This window comes from Ambystoma mexicanum, chromosome 11 (genome assembly GCF_040938575.1).
Source record: "Ambystoma mexicanum isolate Mex_15411 chromosome 11, UKY_AmexF1_1, whole genome shotgun sequence".
NCBI lineage: Eukaryota > Metazoa > Chordata > Amphibia > Caudata > Ambystomatidae > Ambystoma > Ambystoma mexicanum.
The window spans coordinates 1,064,268,794-1,064,287,800 of record NC_090934.1 but is presented as its reverse complement, the minus strand read 5'-3'; the positions used below and the strand labels follow the sequence as shown (position 1 = coordinate 1,064,287,800).

Here is a 19,007-nt window from a genome sequence, read left to right as displayed (position 1 = left end):
TAGCCTGTGTTAGGGAGAATTCTCTGTTTAGGCTGAATTTCCCTACCTAGTGAGTCCACCAGCAGCTTTGCTGGATTTCTTGGGGTTTCTTTCTTTCTCCTGCCAAGAGTGAGACACTTTTTCCCTCACTCTTGGGCATGTTTGAAGAGTGTTTCTTTAGTTAACCTTGTGTTGAATGGGCTATGGGGTCTTTTACTCCATAGGGCCTCATGTGTTTTTGTAATGTGGGTTACACAGCACCCTCTGTGCAGTAACTCGGGGGTGTCCTAGGGACTCCCCAACATAGACTCCATACCCTGGGACTGACTACTGTCTCCCAGGGCAGGTAAAGTCTCCAAAGACTTTACTAGTCTTAAATCCTGAACAGAACCAGTACAAACCATCATATTGTGGACGTACTGGCTGGGGCAATTCGATTGCCCCAGGGTCTGTTAGTCAAGGGGGCATGTCTCCGTCCCCCCTGATCGAGTTTTGGCTGGTGGCAGTGGAAACTACTTTTTATATTCAACCGCAAATATTTTCCTATGGGATTTCCCATTGTTTTAGGCTAACACATTTAATTATTTATTTAGGGTAGCCTCAAACATACCGCCGGTTTATATATTTATTATTATAACTCCGGTTGGGATTCTTTGCCAAAACTTGATCCTAAAATGGCGTTGGCGTTCGCCTCTGTAACTCTGACCCAAAGTGGAGCCCTTTGTTCCACTTTTGGCGGGCTTCTCCACAGAAGCCCTCCAAAGTGGTGCCACTCTGTCTGGGGTACTTAGGAGGGGTGGAGGGGGATTTAGGCACCCTGGACTGAGTTACCTTGGTAACTCAAGTCGCACTCCGTCCTGATTGGCCCAAGTGGTGAGCCGGCCGGCTCACCACTTAGCATGTTTGAGTGACAGCTAGGCTGGGTGAATGGGGGTTTGCTGCATAAAAGCAGGGCTTTGGGGACTGGAACTTTAGAAGTCGCCACAGGACCAAGAATCCGACGAGGGAAGAGCTGAGCCGACCTGCCACGACGACACCACCCGGTGGAGCCCTGCTGAACCGTCTCACCACTTTTCCCAACGACCGAGGAGAACTCTTAACGGAGTGGCTCCTTCCCTTGACTGGTGGGGACAACCAGTTTTCACCTTCTTTCCGCTTCTTCGAGGTATCTCGTGGCCGCCTTGCCCGTGCCAAGCACCCCGGCAACCGGAATACCACACTTTTACCACAACCGCGAAAGTCGGTACAACCCTTTAACCGGAGGACTCCGCGGCTGGTTTCTTCCCGGGCAGTGCAACGACCTTCTTCTTCTGCTCTTCAGCGAGATCTGCTTCTTCCCTGACCGACGTCGAGCCTTGCTGCCACTGCCTGGAACAACTGCCACCGCTGGAGGATCCTTCCCGTTTAAGGTACCGTGTTCCGCCTGGCTTCCCTTGCTACCGACTGTACGGGGTAGTTTTAGCCCCCGGCTTTCGAACCTGGGATTGCCTGGGACACCCTGGCTAAACTTTCTAAGCCTCTCTAAACTCTTTCTGAACTCGTTTGCAAGACTCTGAATCCCTAATAACTGTGTGATCTTGGGCACATTTTCGCTCCGTCTGCTCTAAGAGTGAGCCCTGCCTAGTGACTTTTGCTCACCTGTGACTTTGTGCTTCCTTGAACTTGCAAAGAGTGTTCTTGACCTTAGAGTGGTGTGTCTATCCTAATTCTGCTCTTTTTCCCTCCCTTCTTTGAACCTACTAGAGTGTCATCTAAAGTTAAGCACTCACCTCTGTTTGAATTATGTGGTGTTAACCAAGAGTTGTCTAGTTAGGAATAAGGGTTGGGACTGCTTTCCATATAACTGTGTTTGAAGTGTTTTACTATATATTGCTAGAGTGTTTTCAACTTATGTGTTCTTAAAATAAATAACTATATACTTCTGAAACCAAGCTCTGGTCAGTGTTTGCTTGTGCTATTGTATTTGAGTACATATTGTGTATACTTTGCATACTGCCTAACTCTTCTTGAGGGAAGTCTGACTGCTCAGCCACAGCTACCAGGTAAATCTCGGTGGTGCAGACTGCTACCAAGTGGGTTTACTGCTATACCTGTAGTCTTAAATCTTTTGCAGTGTTCCCCAAGGGAACTGCACAGGTTTCTGCCTAACAGCCTGTGATCCTTACTTTTTACTGAACACAAGGAAACGCCAATGAAGTACTCAGGTCTACAGTAAATTATGCCATTATTACTGATTCAGGTCTGTGAGGCGTTTCCAATTCAAAATATAGGATTTAAGCTAAAAATGAGAAAGGAGGAGGAGAGTAGGTTCTCGTACCTCTGCGCCCTCTTCTTCGGCCCAGTACTTTGGGCATTGTGGGACTTGAAGTCCCTGATGGTCAAATCCTCTTTTTCTCACAGCTTCAATTTTATGCCATTAGGATGGTGGGGTCTTGGTGAAAGTTATAAAAGGGGGATTCTCATTCATCCTGACCTGCTTCCCTCCTCATGTGATCCTCCCGCAGAACACCACCCCGATGGTCAGGATCAGGAAACCTCTGCCTTTCCCTGACCACATGAGAAGGGTACTAGCCCAGATTTTCTGGGGGAATCATCTCTGATTCATCACGCCCAACAGTGGGGAGCGAACCGAGAACTGGCAAAGTGATGAGAGAACCAAAAAGCCTGGAGTGGGGATTGAGAAAGAAACAAGCCTCTGAATGTGTTGAGAACAGAGAAACACCAGAGTGGGGAGAGAACGAGAAGCTCCGCAGTGTGGAGGGAACCGAGAAGCCCCAGAGTGGGGAGGAGACTGAGAGGATCCTGAGTAGCGGGAGCAAGAAAGGCTAAATTTTCCCCGAAGGGAGAAACGATTGTGAGAAACATAGAGTGGGGAAGAAAGACAGAGGCTTGACTGGAGTCCAAAGACGGCCCTCAAGCAGGATACAAACTGTATTATGTATGATTGGAATTGTACACATAGGCAAGAACCTATGCTAATGAGGCCAAAGGGTGGGATTCCGAAGCCAGAAGCCCTTCCCTTTTAATTGGGTTGTTCCTAATGCATATGCTTGTTTGTTATTTCATTTTGAGAGGTAGGGACCGGAACTAGGTTAGATTCTGGACCAAGGACTGTATTTCTGTTTAGGCCTCCTGACAAGCACCCTTTAATTGTTCTGTTTTAGAGTTGAGTTGAAGTTGCAGCTTTAGGGAGAGCTTAGGCCTTCTTTCTTTAATAAAAGTCCTAACAATCGGCCTCTGTGTCAGTCTCCTGATTCTGACCTACCAGAAAGGACAGAAAAAAAGATGATTAAATTGGAACAGTAGACATAAGTGCGGCTGGATGTGGGCTCCCACAGGATTTTGACTGGCACTAAGGGAGACCAACGCAGAATATACATTTGAGAAGAAATTGGCAATTATGGAAAGCTATATATTGAATATCAACTAACTTTTCTTTATATTAGATTTGAAAACAAACTCGACAAAGTTCTAGAGTTACCAAATGGGAGAGTATGTTCTTGCAATGGGAACCTATCCGATAGAAAAATCACTGTCCCCACTTTTCCTGGTAGTAGCCGTACAATTATTGGATACAATGAAAACCTCTGTGAGAAAGAAGTTGAAGCGAAAGAAAGAAACCAATGGAAAGGGATGAAGTAATTGTTCTTCCTGATACCGCTAATCAGGCAGAACAGAAAATATCCTGATCTAATTGGTAAAGAGATGGGGAAGGTTGAATGGGAATCAAAATCAGTTAACAGTCCACTTTTTCTTGGCAGTTTGGTTACTGGATTAAAATTTAGGTTGAAACTGCTACTATAGGCAGCTCCACTGGTTCTGTTTTTGGCAAATACCCTGCCCTTGGACGACATCCCATGAAGTTGCAACAGGGTAGGACTAAATTATGTTGAAACCTTCGGGTTGGGCGGGTGATGGTAAGAAACGAATTCCTGATTGTTATGAAAACCTTGAACATCCCTTCAGGTTCAAGATCTGATGTGTAGAGAATAAAATGGATGCCAGATCATCTCTGTTATTGGATTTTCCCACTAGAATCTTTTCTATAAACTCCTGCAAGAGATTATTTTGTGGAGGAAGTATAGTAATTTGTTCATGGTACAACAATTGGCACCTCATTCATTGGGTAGAGAGATGCTAATGATCTGGTGGCAGGATGTGGGGGAAACACTTTGAAGTTCCCTCCTGATTTTCTAACTACAAACAGGTTTGTCTGTAGTTGTGGGATACTTTGGAGTAACTTTGCTGAAAGTGTTGGGGGTAAGGGGTGCGGTAAGACATCTAAAGGAAAGGGGCACCTGCCAAATGATGAGGACAAAACAAACGTTTGGGGGGGGGGGCAAACACTCTTAGAAGAGATTGATTGACAAGATGGTGGATTTCTCAAGGGCCGAATGCAATCAGGATCTGAATCTAAATATTCTCGGGAGGAAACGGTAACATAATTTTCACCTTTGTGTCAGGGAAGTCTCTCCTAATTGGGGTCTGTCCCCTAAGAAGAGTTTCCAAATAAAAATATATTGGTGAGGATTTTAAACAGGTTTTGAATATGGCTGAGTAATGCAACACACTCAGAATCCTAGTTTGGGATATAGCAGGTACTAAATGTTCAATGGATTGCTTTTCTCACACAGATTCCTCATCTCGATAGATATCCATCATCCAGCTCTGCTGCTTGGAAACGTTTCACTGGGGGGCATAGTGGACCTTGACTCAGCCGTCGATCCGTCTTGCTCGGCTTTCGATCGTCGGCTCCGGAAGTGACGTCAGGCGGAATGCATATATATCACGTCTCTAGACCCCATACTTCAGTTCCTTTTTTCTGCACGTTGCATCGAGAACACGACTCGAATGTACTCAATGTTTTTGTGTACCACATTGTATATTTTCCTCAGAAAATCAAGCAATGCCGCAATTGGCAGGTTGCCTCGGCGTCCGGATCTCCTAACCCAGTCGAAAGGCTGGCTACTCCATCTAAACCCGGAATCCCTCAACCTACATGCGTGACTCTTGAGAGCATGAGATATCATGACTGGGACCTCTCTGAGGAAGTACTTGAGGTGTTGCTGGCTGCACTCAGACCATCTACAAGATCTTTGTACGCGTGCAGATGGAGAAGATTTGAGACGTGGTGCAGGGAACGCGAGATTGACCCCATCTCTTGCCCCACCACTACATTGATGGAGTTCCTTCTGTGACTGGCCTCTGCAGGCCTTCAGGTCAACACAGTCTAGGGATATTTGGCGGCTTTGTCTGTGTTCAAGAGATCCCCGGATCAAGGTTTGTTTTTTACAATCTCAGTAATGGCACAATTCCAGAAAGGCCTTGTGAATACGTTTCAGCCAACCCCCTTTGTTCTCCCAGATTGGGATCTGAATCTGGTTCTTATATTTCTGATGGCGGCTTCTTTTGAGCCTATACACTCTTGTCCTTTAAGGCTTCTCTCTTTGAAAACAGCCTTTTTAGTGTCTATTACATCCACTAGGCGAGTGAGTGAGCTACAGGCCTTATGCTGTAAACCACCCTTCCTGTGCTTTTTCCGGGAGAATGTTTCACTCAGGGTAAGGCCTGGCTTCCTCCCCAAGGTTGTATCAGAGTTTCACTTGTCACAGTCCATCAACCTTACGGTCTTCTATCCTCCTCCTCATCCTTCTAAGCAGGAGGAACAGTTCCATCGTCTAGATCCTAAGAGGGCGTTGAGTTACTCTGTCGCCAGAACAGCTAAAGGAGAGCTGACAACCTCTTTGTGGCTTTTTCCTTAGCCTGTAAGATTGTTGTATTGTGTGTGTTGTTAGGGGGAAGGAAGGGAGGTGTTAGGAGTGGTATTCCGATTATATGTTTATTCCCCTGCTTTATCCTTCCCTGTGAATGCATGCTGTGTGTCTGCAGGTGTGAGGTCATGAATGGAATGCCTTGAGTGTGACTGATTGGAATGTTGACTGCATGATATTCTACCCAGGTCAGTTGGTGATGATGTTGCCTGGGTGGTGGGAGCCAGTGGTTTTCCCTAGTACTGTACTTCCTATCTCCTTGTGAAGTAACCTGAATAAAGTAACCTGAAGATCACAGCCGGCTACCAGAGTATCCTTTATGAGTATCCTGACTACTGATCATAACAAAGGGCATGCCCATAATGAAGCAGACTTTATCCCGTTGGATAATTCTCTGCATTGATGAATGTTACCAGGCAGCTGGGTAACAACAATTACCAGCAGGCATCGGGGCCCATTCCACAACGGGGGGGGGGGGGGGGTCTCTGCGTCGAACGCACTGCAGAGGGGTTCCCTGTATGGGAGATTTGTCACGCCGCAACATGGTCATCTTTGCACACCTTTGCAAAGCACTATAGCCTGGATGTGGCTCGTGCTTCGGTTGTGCGTTTTGGCAGGGCAGTGCTGCAAAAAATGTTGATATAACTTACTTGCTGCCTCCTTCGTTACTGCTTTGGGAGTCTATCAGATGAGTAAGCTGCAGGAGAAAAGCAATCCATTGAAGGAAAAATTACCTTGTTATTTCTATGGATTCTTCTCCCGCAGATTGCTCATCTCCTCTTGTATCCATCCCTGCACAGAAAGTTGGTGGTTGGTGTGTATCTTTCTATTTCACATTGACTTGGTCCTCTGTGTACGTTTTCTATCTTCCTGCCACAGTCCTAAAACGAAAATTTTTCTAACACTACCTTTAGTGATCATTTTTCAATTGTTCCACCTTTGGAGGCATATATCACTTTCTTTTTAAAGGGCTCATTAGCCCTTTTGTTCTCTGTTTTCCTTTGCAGTGTGTGGTGCTCTGGAAAAAAGGGGAACTGAGGTTGGCCGTAGTGGCGTGGTACTTATGCGACGCCTGAAATCACGTGTGTAGCCAACGACCAGACGCTGAACAAGAAGGATCGATGGTCGAAATCCACTACGCCCCGCTGTCGAAACTTTTCCGAAGCAGCAAAGCTGGAAGGAATATCTATCAGATGATCTGCAGGAGAAAAATCCATAGAAAGAACATTACGATAAGGCAATTTCGCCTTCCCTGGTGGTGAGGGGGGAAGCATTCCAAGTGCCCAGACCGCAACTAGTCAATCCTGTTACCTCAGACAAAGCACTCTATATTTGTGAGATCCTTATGGAAACAGGTTTTAGAGCAGTGAATAATACACATCCTATATATACCAGGCAATTATACTTTTGATAAACCATCAAGGTTTTCAGGTTATCAAAAGGAATTAAAGTTGTAACCCACTATCTCTTGGATGGGCTTGCTAAGATAACCCTTTAAAGAAGTCCCGGGTTTATACTTCTGTGGTTATGAAAAGTAATAATGGCAGATTCCTACGTTGGAATAACATCTGGGAATCTAACTTGTATAATAATGTGATTAATGTGACGAAGGACAAGATAGGTTGTCTTAGTATTGCTGATACATCTCCTGCTACTGTTAATGCGTTTGAGCAGAAGTATGCAGGGGTCAATATTTATAAATCAGACTCTTGTTGGTAAAGCACACCTTAAGGGGAAACGGTCCTGGTTGCGTGACGGATGTAAATCTGAAAAAAGATCCCTTCAAAGATCTGTAGGCACCCGCAAATAACCGTGGACATCTGTAAAAAGTGCACAAAATCCCAAACTCTTCACTGGCCTCCAAGGCACTGTCGCCAATTGCCCCCTCCTCTTGGCATGCTCACCTCACTACCCGCAACTCCTGTTTCCCTCCCTAGCCCTCTCCCACCCCCTCCCTCACCAGTACTCATTGTCTTGTGTGACACACTTTCATTCCTGATCGTGTTTTCTTTTATAAATGCGGTTTTCCCACCGAATAACCTTGTTAATGAGAAAACGGTTGAGCTCTGAACTTGGTCCCCACTCCTCTCCCCTACCCCCCAATTTCACATGGTGTCCTCTTCCCCCCTCCCCACCTCTAGCCTGATGCAATTGCATCCTTTCCCCCCCTCCAATTGACATTTTATTTAATTTTCATTTTCGGCTAGCCACGGTTAATCCTGTAAAAATTTTGTTTGCAAAATTTCAGCCAAATCCGTGATGCAAGTCTATAGTTATTAGCGATTTATTTTTCGGTTTTCCTATGCAACTCGATATTCAACTATTTAATCCATACATATATATATATCTTGCACCTCGTCACTTCAGTTCCTTTTTTTTCACATGCTCATCACGCAAAGAATGTTCTACACCACCACAGAACATTTCTAACGTAGTACCAAATCCTTGATGTTTTACTCAAAATAAAGATGCAAAGAATGCAAAGTGAAGATGTTGCTTACCGAACCTCACTGCTTTTTTCTTTGAACACAAAGTTGTAGGTTGTGTCACTCGATGACTCTGAAGGCTCTCAAAGAGAGATCGTCCAACTTGGCCTCCAAATCACTGAGTACCACTCCTACAAAGAGAAAATCTTTGGAAGGCAGGAGCTCTGTGGCAGCTGAGAGATACCCAGAGACACCAAAATACGAAGTGAAAAAACACTAATAGTTTGCACTAGAGGAGTGAATCTCATCAGTCATTTCAAGTCTTTCCTTCTGGCCCTCAAGGGCAAAGTGGTACGGGTCTTCACCGACAACGCCACCACAATGTTCTACATCCGGAACAGGGAGGCACCAGGTCCCCAGCCCTATCCAAGGAAGCGCAGGATCTGTGGCACTGGGCCGTCGCCCAGGGGATGTTCCTGGTACCTTTTCATCTGGCAGGAGTGAAAAACACAGTCGCCGACTCACTCAGCAGGGAGCTGCGCTCTTGCCACAAGTGGGATCTTTGTAATAAAAAAAAAAATAGGCGTCCCCAACACCATGAACCCAGGGGAGAACCAAAGTAAGACAAACCCACCAAGGGGGAAAAAAAGGAAGTTCATGGGAATAGAGCCATAGAATCAATCAATGGAATATACTGCCCACTGTGAGGGAGCTAAATAAGGGGACAGATCAGGTCAAGGAACATAGAGATATATTCAATCAATCTTTAATAAACACATATTCAATTACCGTACAATTAAAAACAGCATAAAAACACATAATTGATGCTAAGCATATCCAGTTAAAGTGCATATTATTTTACTGAACATCCTAGGATGTAAGCATAAGTGCATTGTGCCTAGCTTAATTCAAAAGTACATAACTTCCGTGGACAGTAAAGATCCTCAATTGAAACCCCAAATGTATTTAACCAGGGGGATGTATTATAACCAATCTCTATATATATGTAAGAGTTAGTTAGTGAGGCTTAAGGAGTTATGTAAGGCACTAAAGTCACGCAGATCAACAATAATCAATATTGTCTGCGAGATGAAAAGGGTTATGCCTTAGTCCAGCCCACCATTTCTTTATAGAGAACAAACAGCTAACCTGTGCTTGTCCCCATTCTGACCAAAATAGTCACCATTTCTTTATAGAGAACAAACAGCTAACCTGTGCTTGTCCCCAATCTGACCAAAATAGTCAACAACCGGTACCTAGTACAGCTCCCAAACGTATCGTGGGCTGTACTGGTATCTGAACATAGGTAGTTTCGACGATAAAAATAACAATGTCTAAGCTGTCTGTCTCTCGCCGTAGCAGGAGAGAGAAGGCTTGACAATCGTCTTCCTCAGGAGAGGGCAGATTAGGTGATAAATTCTAAAATCTAAACATCCAAATACTCTGCATTTAAATAGTCAAGAGCCATCTGGGGCCACCTAGTACAAACAATGTCTTTCTAGGGCCACATAGTACAAACAGTGTCTTTTGAATTTATTCCATATATCCAATCTTCTTCAAATAGTTCTTCCTTAATTCACCCAGATGTTCAATATATTCCCTCTTGTTGATATTCGGAAGTAAGGGTTACATTGAAGGTGGATATATAAAAGACCAGAGGAGGGAAAAGAAAAAAAGGAAAAGAACAAATGTAAGGTAACACATAAATCAAAAATATGTATACAAATTTTTTTTTTGATTAGAACATTCCTTGAACCGATCTAACAACCCCACATGTAGCATCCTCCACGCAGTTAAAAATCCTAGGTTCCTTAGTAATAATCCAGGATAAGCCCCATAAACTGTACGTAAATCAGACAAGGGGAACCCAATTGAATTAGTAAAAAGTGACAGAGTGGCTTATAGTCCCTATGTCAAAGCCGTGAATATACTAAAGAGATTATGTAATCCAACATGGCATAGCAGGGAGAGGGAAACCAGAGTCAATATGAGAATCCACTACCATCCCAGTGGCAATAAAGCTAAAATGCAGAGTGAGGGACCTCCCGGCAGTCCCATACATAGATAAATACCATTTCCATACCTTTAAAGGGAAAAATTTCCATTAGGTGTATTCGAAAAATAGCCATCAGGGTAGAGAGAAGAAATATTATTATTTCTCTTGATGATACTCCCCTGGAATCTTGTCCAGGTGCACAGTAGTTCAGGCTAAGTGGGGAAAATATGCCATCATCCGGTAATCCTGTGCAGATCCGATCCTGCATAGAAAAGAGGAAAAGAAATAAACAAGGAAAAATAGGAAGGGGTTATGAAAAGGAGCCATGAGAGAATCACATGCGCTCAAACATATCATTCCTTCCTAAAAATGGGCCCTCAGTCTCAACGGCAATAATAATAGACATAATAGATACAATAGGTACAATGCTGGAAGAGCCTCTAAATCTCATTCTCCTCAGGTAGTACAAATCTACTCTAGGAGATTTTCCTGGAAGCCGGCTACTCCACTCAAGCAATATGTCTCCTATAGTTCCAGAGGCCACTATATAGCGGGAAAGCCAGGAGACAAGGAGAGAGAAAGAAAAATGGAAAGGAAAAAGAAAGGGCGCCCACAATGGAGTCTGGCCCCCTCCCTTTCCTCCTCCTACACTAGTAAACACTAGGGAACAGGCCACGGAATCCGATAAAGTCGGCAAATAAGCAGTGACAGGAAAAAAGGTACAAAACAAAACAAAAAATAACGCCGGTTCCGTGTGCAGAATGGCCGCCGTAACGAAGCACAGCTCAGAACAGCTGCTCACGCTGATTCCGTGTGCAGGATGGCCGCCGTAGCGAAGCGCAGCTCAAAATAGCTGCTTCAGCTAATTCCGTGTGCGGGATGGCCGCCGTAACGAAACGCAGCTCAAAGCAGCTGCTTCCGAATTCAAGGAGGACTCTTGGCTAAATGAAATAACGCCTCATCGTGCCACGTGACTGACGCAAATTGTCATGTGACTTAGTTTCCTTAGTCTAGTGAATTTTAAAGGGGCAAAGCGCATATTTACGCCACCTAATAGCAGGGACCTCAATTGTCATACCGATATTGCAGCGAGGCCCCCAGATCACCGGAAACAATGCCGGGAAGCAAAAGGAACAAGAGAAAGTAAGTAGCAAACAGAAAAAGGGAAAGGCAAGCGATAGTAAGGCTAAAATGATCTCTCTAATTTGGTATATAGACCACCACAAAAAGTCATGCAACAGTGCTTCATTAGTTAATCCCCTCCACAGGGGCAACACACACAAAAGTAATGATATGAAGCATGAACCTTCAATAGCGTGCCATTATTAGAAAAAAGCCATCAAATGACCAGCCATGGTGCTGTAACACAAAAAGATGATAGAGAAACAATTGATAAAACTCTCTAAATTGTTACAGCATCACTGTCTGATGCGTGTAATGATATATGCCCATCAATGGCTACCCCAATATTGAACGGTGGAAGACCATCCTCTAAGTACAGATGAAGACAGTACAAAAAGAGGGGAAGAGGTTGTTTATAATTGGTGGTGAACAAATGAACCATAGTACTCAAGTCACACACTGGAGCCATTCTTCCTGATGGTTAAGTCCACTGTGGTAGCTGTCGGTCTGATACATCCACCACTGTTCCCTCTGTGCCAATCTTGTAGCAGTATTGAGACGATCAGTACCCACAACTCGTTCCAATGCCCACCACTTGAAATCATCAAAATTGTGATTCAATTCTAAGAAGTGAGCCACTAGTGTTCGTCCGAATTCTTGATTTATGCTCCGAAATTCTCGTTTTAACCGGTCTTGCTGTCTTACCTATGTAAGATTTATTACAAGGGCAGACTATAACATAGATCACATTAGAAGAGTTGCATGTCGTATGTTGTTTAAGGGACCAGACTTTATCATTAAGGCATATTTTAGAACATGCTGTAGTAGACTTACAAGCATTGCAAAACCCACACAGGAAATGTCCCATAATGGGTTGAAAACCCCATTGTGTAGTTAATGTGGGTTGTCGACAGATAGGTTTAACTCGATCTGCCTGTGACAGCCAGTTTTTAAGGTTTTTTCCTTTTTTGAAGTGGGATCTTTGGCAGGATCAAGTGGATATCCTATTCTGACGGTGGGGCAATCCCCAGATCGATCTGTTCTCGACGGCAACGAACACCAAGTGCCGGAGGTTCGCCAGCAGCTTTCCCCAGCTGGGGAGCATGGGTGATGCATTCTCTTTCCCCTGGGACGGCCTGTTCCTGTATGCGTTCCCGCCGTTGCTTCTGCAACTCATCAGTCAACTCAGACGGTCCCGGTGCAGGATGATCCTTAGTCGCACTGGCTTGGGTGAGGCAGATATGGTTCCCGGACCTTCTGGACATGTCAGCGTCTCCCCCAGTCAAACTGCCGACGGACAAGGATCTGCTTGTCAGGGAAGGAGGTACCATCCTACATCATGACCCGGGATCGCTGAACCTGCAGGCCTGGCTCCTGCAGCACTACAGTTCGGAGGCTACGATATCCCGGTGGACTGCAAGGAAGTTCTCGCAAATGCCAGGGCATCCTCGACTCTTAAGTGCTATGTAGATAAGTGGAAGAGGTTCTCTGTCTGGTGCCGTGCACAGAAGATCAACCCTCTACGGATCACAGCCCCTCAAGTATTGCCGTACTTGCTGTCGCTGGCCAAGGCGGGGCTGGCACATGCCTCGATCAAAATCCATCTGGCGGCTATCTCCCGCTACACCAGACCTCCAGGGTGGTCGTCGCTGTGGTCGCACCGCCTGGTGAAGGAGTTCATGAAAGGACTGTTCCGTTCGTTCCCGCCCGTGAAGGCTCCGGCCCCGGCGTGGGAGCTCAATGTGGTGCTGACCAGGCTCATGGGTCCGCCATTCGAGCCCCTGCATTCGGCACCGATGAAGTTCCTATCGTGGAAGACAGCTTTTCTTGTGGCCATCACCTCCGCACGACGAGTGGGAGAGATCCAGGCCCTCTCCTGTAAGCCTCCATATCTGACATTCCACGAGATGAGGGTAGTACTGAGGATGCACCCTTCTTTCATGCCCAAGGTGCCGTCGGACTTCCATCTCATTGAGCCGTTGGTGTTATCTGTTCTCTTCCCATCGCCTTCATCGCCGGCTGAGAGGACTTTGCACTCGCTGGATGTGGCTAGAGCGCTGTAATTCTACGTGGACCACACAAAGAGTTTTCGGGAGACATCACAGCTATTTGTGAACTTTGGCCCTGTGAACTAAGGGAAGGCCCTCTCAAAGGCTTCCATTTCCAGATGGCTCTCCGGCTGCATCATGCACTGTCACCGGTTGGCAAACCGACCGTTGCCCGGCCTTCCGAGAGCCCATTCAACCAGAGCGATCGCTGCTACTACGGCGTTCCGGTCTGGTGTGCCCCTGCTCGACATCTGCAGGGCTGCTACGTGGAGGTCGACGCACACACTCACGAGATTCTACTGCATCGACCGGGATTCCAGCGAGGAGTCCAGAGTCGGCCAAGCAGTGCTGCGCAACCTGTTCGCTTGAAGGTGAGCCTGGTGAGGAGGTAAGAGATGCTTAATGTTGAGTTGTTGAAATGCTTAATGTTGAGCCTTGCCACCTCCCGTGGTTGTGCATGTGGGTACTGCTATGTATTCTTGTATTCATGAGCATGTGAGTCCATGCCAGACCCCATGCTGGAGAACGAACAAGTTACTTACCTGTAACTGTTGTTCTCCAGCATGGGTCTGGCATGGATTCACATGCGAACCCTCCCGCCTACCCCTCTGCGGCTCTACTCTTGGTCCTACTGCTACTTTACGTGCTACCAAATCTGAAGAAGGCTGCCAGAGGAGGGGCTTAGGTAGAGGGCAGTCATTGGCTGGGGGCACTATGACCCAGAGTCCAGTGATTGGTTACTAGTAGAAAGACAGTTCAGAAACGAAACTGAAATTGAATTTTTCTTTACCAAGGATTCCCTGCCTGACGACGGGGAATATTCATGAGCTTGTGAATCCATGCCAGACCCATGCTGGAGAACAACAGTTAAGGTAAGTAACGTGTTCCTTACCGCTAAGTAATTACTCTTTTTGATCGATCTTACTGGCCAAATTGGTTGTAAATGCAACAGTTTCCACACAGTTTCCAAACTTTGCTTGAGTTCCTACACAGAAAGTTTGTTCCAAATGGTCCTAAATTGCCATTTGTGAATTAGGGCCTGTGATATATTTGATTATATAAAAGGCGGACTGAAAGATGCATTTAAACATTACCTTAATTCCAAAATGTCTAGGGTGGTCAGTCAGTGAATCTTCACTGATCAGTATTGGTATTCAACAATTTTCTCTTGTCTCAGATTTTTGAGGAGTAGGGGTCGCTGATATCCAGTATGCACTGGTTTCAGTCAGAAGAAAGATTTATCCAAGTTTTCTCCGGGTGATAGACTGGGTACCTGTGCAGGCAGCGTTTGCTGTGAACAAGTAGATTCTCTTGTCTCTTGGTTCTCCATGGTGCCTTCAGCCTCTTTTCTCTTGGTCCCAATCTTGGGCTTTGCAGTCAGCAAAATGTTTTTTCTAACCATTTCTGAAATTTGGACTTGATATCGCAGGATACAGCGTTTTCACTTTGCCAATGGTTTGGATCCGTTGGCTCTGAGATTTGGATTTGATATTCAGCCTGCAGCATTCTTACTCCACCACTGATTTCTCTGTTTGCTCTGGAGCTGGCTCTGAGATCACAACATGCAGTGTTATCACACAATACATGTTTCTCAGTTTGTTTGGGGAATTAGGACTATTTTTCCCAGCTTAAGGCCTTTTTCTTTGGACCCTGGCGCCCATCGTTACTCTTTGGCCCTGGCTGGCCCTTCGGTTCTAAAGCCTCGTCCTATATATTATTGTTGATACCTTTATGCCTTCTTTGTTAAACATTTGAGTGATACTGCAGTCGGAAGCTGATTTAATTTGGAATAACTGCTTGAATGGAAGTTTTGCGTCATTTAATTGTTTTGGCAGATACATACGTAAAATGTATTTCTATGAACAATATATTGTGTCTGTTTGACACGATGCCACTCAGACAAATGTCTTGGAACTTGCAAAGGCTGTTAATGTTGGCACAGGTATTTTGGGCCACAAAGCAATCCAGGTTTTATGGCTGCATTCATTTTCGCATGGAGGCATCTAATAAAATCTTTTAGCTGCGTATTTTGAATGGACTGACCGTTGACAACCTTCAAGATCATTTGCTTCAAAGAAAAATGCAGTGGGTCCTTGAATGTTTTTCCTCTTTGTATGTTTGCTGCAGGATATAGAGGTCCAGAAGCAGTTCCATTATGCCATTGTCAACCCTAAGACTGCAGCCCCCACCGCGTGCGTAAGTATTACAGTGTACTGTTCATGTTATTAGAAAAAAGAGGCATGCATGTATTGCAAGAGAATACATATCTGTATATGGAATAATACCAGTGGAGCTTGGAATGATTTGTAAACTATGCACTTTGCTCCTCTAAACCTACCTCAAAATATGTAATCATCTTGAGATGGTTCACAACTACAAATACTATTGCAACCTGCTGCACCATAGATTGCTTCAACAAAATCCACAATAACCAGGCAACATATATTTGAATCACTATAACCAACATGTAATGTGGACATGTGCAGCATCAACATGGCGGGGAGTCCCTTTTCAGGTTCCCTAAAACAGATAATTATTTCATGTTCAGGCCTCTGTTCTCCTTTCACAGCCCTCACCTGCATCCCACTGTCTTTGGCTTAGTAGGTAACGTGGGAGTGTTGGTTCCTTGCTGTCTGAAATTGAAACTACAGGGACCAGTATTCCCAGTAGCAGTGAGAGTGGTACTTATCGCACCTGAACTGCGTCCCTGATGAGAGTATTGAGGCTTGAAGATGTTGGATAACAACAACACTATGCTATAAGGTGACTATAGGTGGGAACTGGAGGGAACCCCTCACCCACCAATTTTTGGTACAATTATCTGCATGCAAGGGCTAGAAGCTTTACTTAACAAAGCATTTGTAAGTGTCTTACAGTTTCCTAGTCACTCTTAATGAGGATTTCATGCCTTTGTTTTACATGCTTTTGGGTATTGTGGTGTTGTGGAGTAAGGAGTCTGACAAAAGGGTGGCATGTGTCAACAAAGTTTTATTTAAAAAATAAAGAAAATAACCTACCTCTCTCTACCTCTAAAGGGTTATCCGTACCTAAACAAATATCAACTCGCATGCTCGTCGTCAGGGTGTTTGTCCGAATAAAAAATGTCTGTCCTCTGTTCAAAAACCTACTCTGCCCCTAACACTAATCTTCAAAAGGGTTCAACAACCAAATGAAAATAGTACCAGGAGAATGACTCCCTTCTCCTGGTGAACGGATTCAGTCTTTATCTCTTCTCCAACAACCCTTCGCTTTAGGTTCTGATTCAACAAAGAGAGTATGGTCAGGAGAATTACTCCCTTTTCCTGGCCCACCTTGCACAGCCTGGAGGGCTGTTTTAGGATAGTCTTTTGCAATTGTCCTCAAGGGTATCTTCATTTCTTTCCAAGGGTTCCTGAAAGCTTGCTTTACAATTCCAGCAATTATTCCGTGTTTTATGGCTCTATGAAGGTTACTTCCAGACACCTCTTGTTGTCTAGTATCCTCGTAACTCTTACTTGGATTACCACTGTGATGAGGGCGATTCCTCCCGATGCACTCTTGACTCTTAGATCTTTGGATCTCACTACTGAGATGAGGGAGAGTACTCCAGAGGCTCTCTTGGTTCTCTGGGTATCACTCCTGTGACGAGGGAAATTACTTCTGAGGTTCTCTTGACCCTTGCTTGATTCTCTCAGTGTCACTGCTGTGACGAAGGAGATCATTCCTGAGGCGCTCTTGACTCTTGAGCTGCCCCAAGCCCCTACCAGGTCACCCAGTACTCCCGTATCTGTTACATGTTGGGACAGCATCACTGGTTCTTCCTAGGGTGATAAGCTGACTCGCTTTATTTCAGTGATTTTTGTTTCCTTCCCTTCACCCCCTGATTCATCCTTGCGGCTCTGCCGATACTTGGGCCACATGGCTACGGCGCTGTTGCAGGACCACATGGTCCAACTCCCGAGGTCACACCACTACTGGCTTCTTTCCCACTCTTCCACTGGTCAGGAGTTTGGCTTCCTCTGCAGTGCTCCGCCGACAGTTCTTGGGTGTCCCTGCCACTGGGGATCAGTGTTATTGCAGCTTTGTGTTCCCAAGTTCGAACTTCCCGGGCGGGGCTGGATTCATGCTGGCTGCTTTCTCTATTTACCAGTCCTTTCTCACTCTTTAGTCCCTATGGCTGGATCCTCCCCAGCATAAAGTCAAAGTGCTTCTTTTCTGTTGTTGAGATAATCTTTATGCCTTCTTGGGGCCAACTCTTTTCACTACTATGGTAAGGCAACCTGTTATTACTCTGCAGGTTTCCTTGGCTCTTCTTCGTCGCAGTCATATTAATTTGTGGATCAAAGGTGGAAGCGACATTACAATAACAGGCAATAGTGTTATCAGGAATTTCTGATAAGCACATGTTGCCAAGGGAAAAGGGGCTAGGGAGTTCCTTCACGGAACAGGAGCCCTTATCCCCATGAGGGAAGTCTCTGCCTGTTAGGTCCTGCTTTCCACCACCTTTACAGAGACTAATGGGTAGCAACCTCAACTTCCTGGCCTCACAGAGAAGGGTTCCCCACTGGGGAGAAGTGGCGAGTTCCCGTGAATCATCGCAGTATCAATTCCAAATGCTGACATTCAATAATGAGCCTCCACAAACTGACACTACTAAAGATCGACAAATCCATGGTTCAACCATCCAAAATTATACAGGGAGCAAAACTTGTGAAACCCAAATGTAAGGTTAGCTATAGGATTGGACTTGATTTCTCAATAGCTGCCGGGCCTAGCTGTATGCCACTGTTTGAAATGCTGCCAGCAGGAAGGTTAAAGTAAAATGGTGCAGGGTATGAGGAGAGGATCGTTTGGGATGTTATGGAAAATGCAGATTGTCCCTTGGCATGGGTTGAAAGCATCATGATGCTGTTACGGACACTGAGGCTATGATTATGAAAACATCTTTAACGCTACATAAAACTTCATCAAATAAATAAACAATCATCACTCTGAAAGCGGGGTGTTTGGTGCTACAAAGAGTGTGCATTATATATGCTCCACCCTGCTGTGCATTTTATTTCTTTTTTGCAAGCAGGTGAATCTGCAACCAGGAAAAACACAGACAGCGAGGAATTGCAACTTAAGAGCATGAGAAAGAGGCACAGCAAGAAGACACTTTGTCATTTTAGTTCATGAGCCTGGAAAAGAAAGAGAAGAGACAGGAAGGTGGTGAATGGGAGGGGTCAAACAAGGATAAAAAGAGATGGGATAATCCTATCCTCCATGTCCTTAATGAAATCCTGATTCTCGACCAATGCAAGGGAAGATTCTGTATTTTGCAGCATGCTACAAATGCTAGTTTTATTGAAGGTCAAAGCCTTACATCCACCTGGGATGATGCACAGGAAATGGTCTATAACAAAAGTGCTAATATGTAGAATCATTAGCCCAGTCTTAAAGTGTCTCTCACAAACGGCCCCCTCCCCGACCAAGCGATCCTTAGAAGCCATTACGCCAGAGAGATATGAGCACTTCTTAGGAAGGTTTTTCAAAGTCAGTACCTGGGGTAGGACTTGGAGAAGCCAACCTGTGGCAACAGGGTTATCACAACCAGACTTAAAATAAAACTCTTTGAGGAACAATCCAGCCAAAACTAAGGCGGCAGTGGGTACTGTTGAGTAGTACAGTTAACACTTCTAAAGCT

At 45.2% G+C, this 19,007-nt stretch overlaps 1 protein-coding gene across 4 annotated transcripts in view; it reads left to right on the top strand.

Annotated features, from left to right (window-relative positions):
• FANCI (FA complementation group I) overlaps window positions 1-19,007 on the top strand; it is a 1,757,660-nt gene that overhangs the window by 1,219,406 nt on the left and 519,247 nt on the right. For all 4 annotated transcript variants that reach the window (XM_069624307.1, XM_069624308.1, XM_069624309.1 and 1 more), the window contains one exon: window positions 15,470-15,538. In XM_069624307.1, coding sequence (XP_069480408.1) covers window positions 15,470-15,538 — 69 coding nt within the window. The remainder of the gene's footprint in view (window positions 1-15,469; window positions 15,539-19,007) is intronic.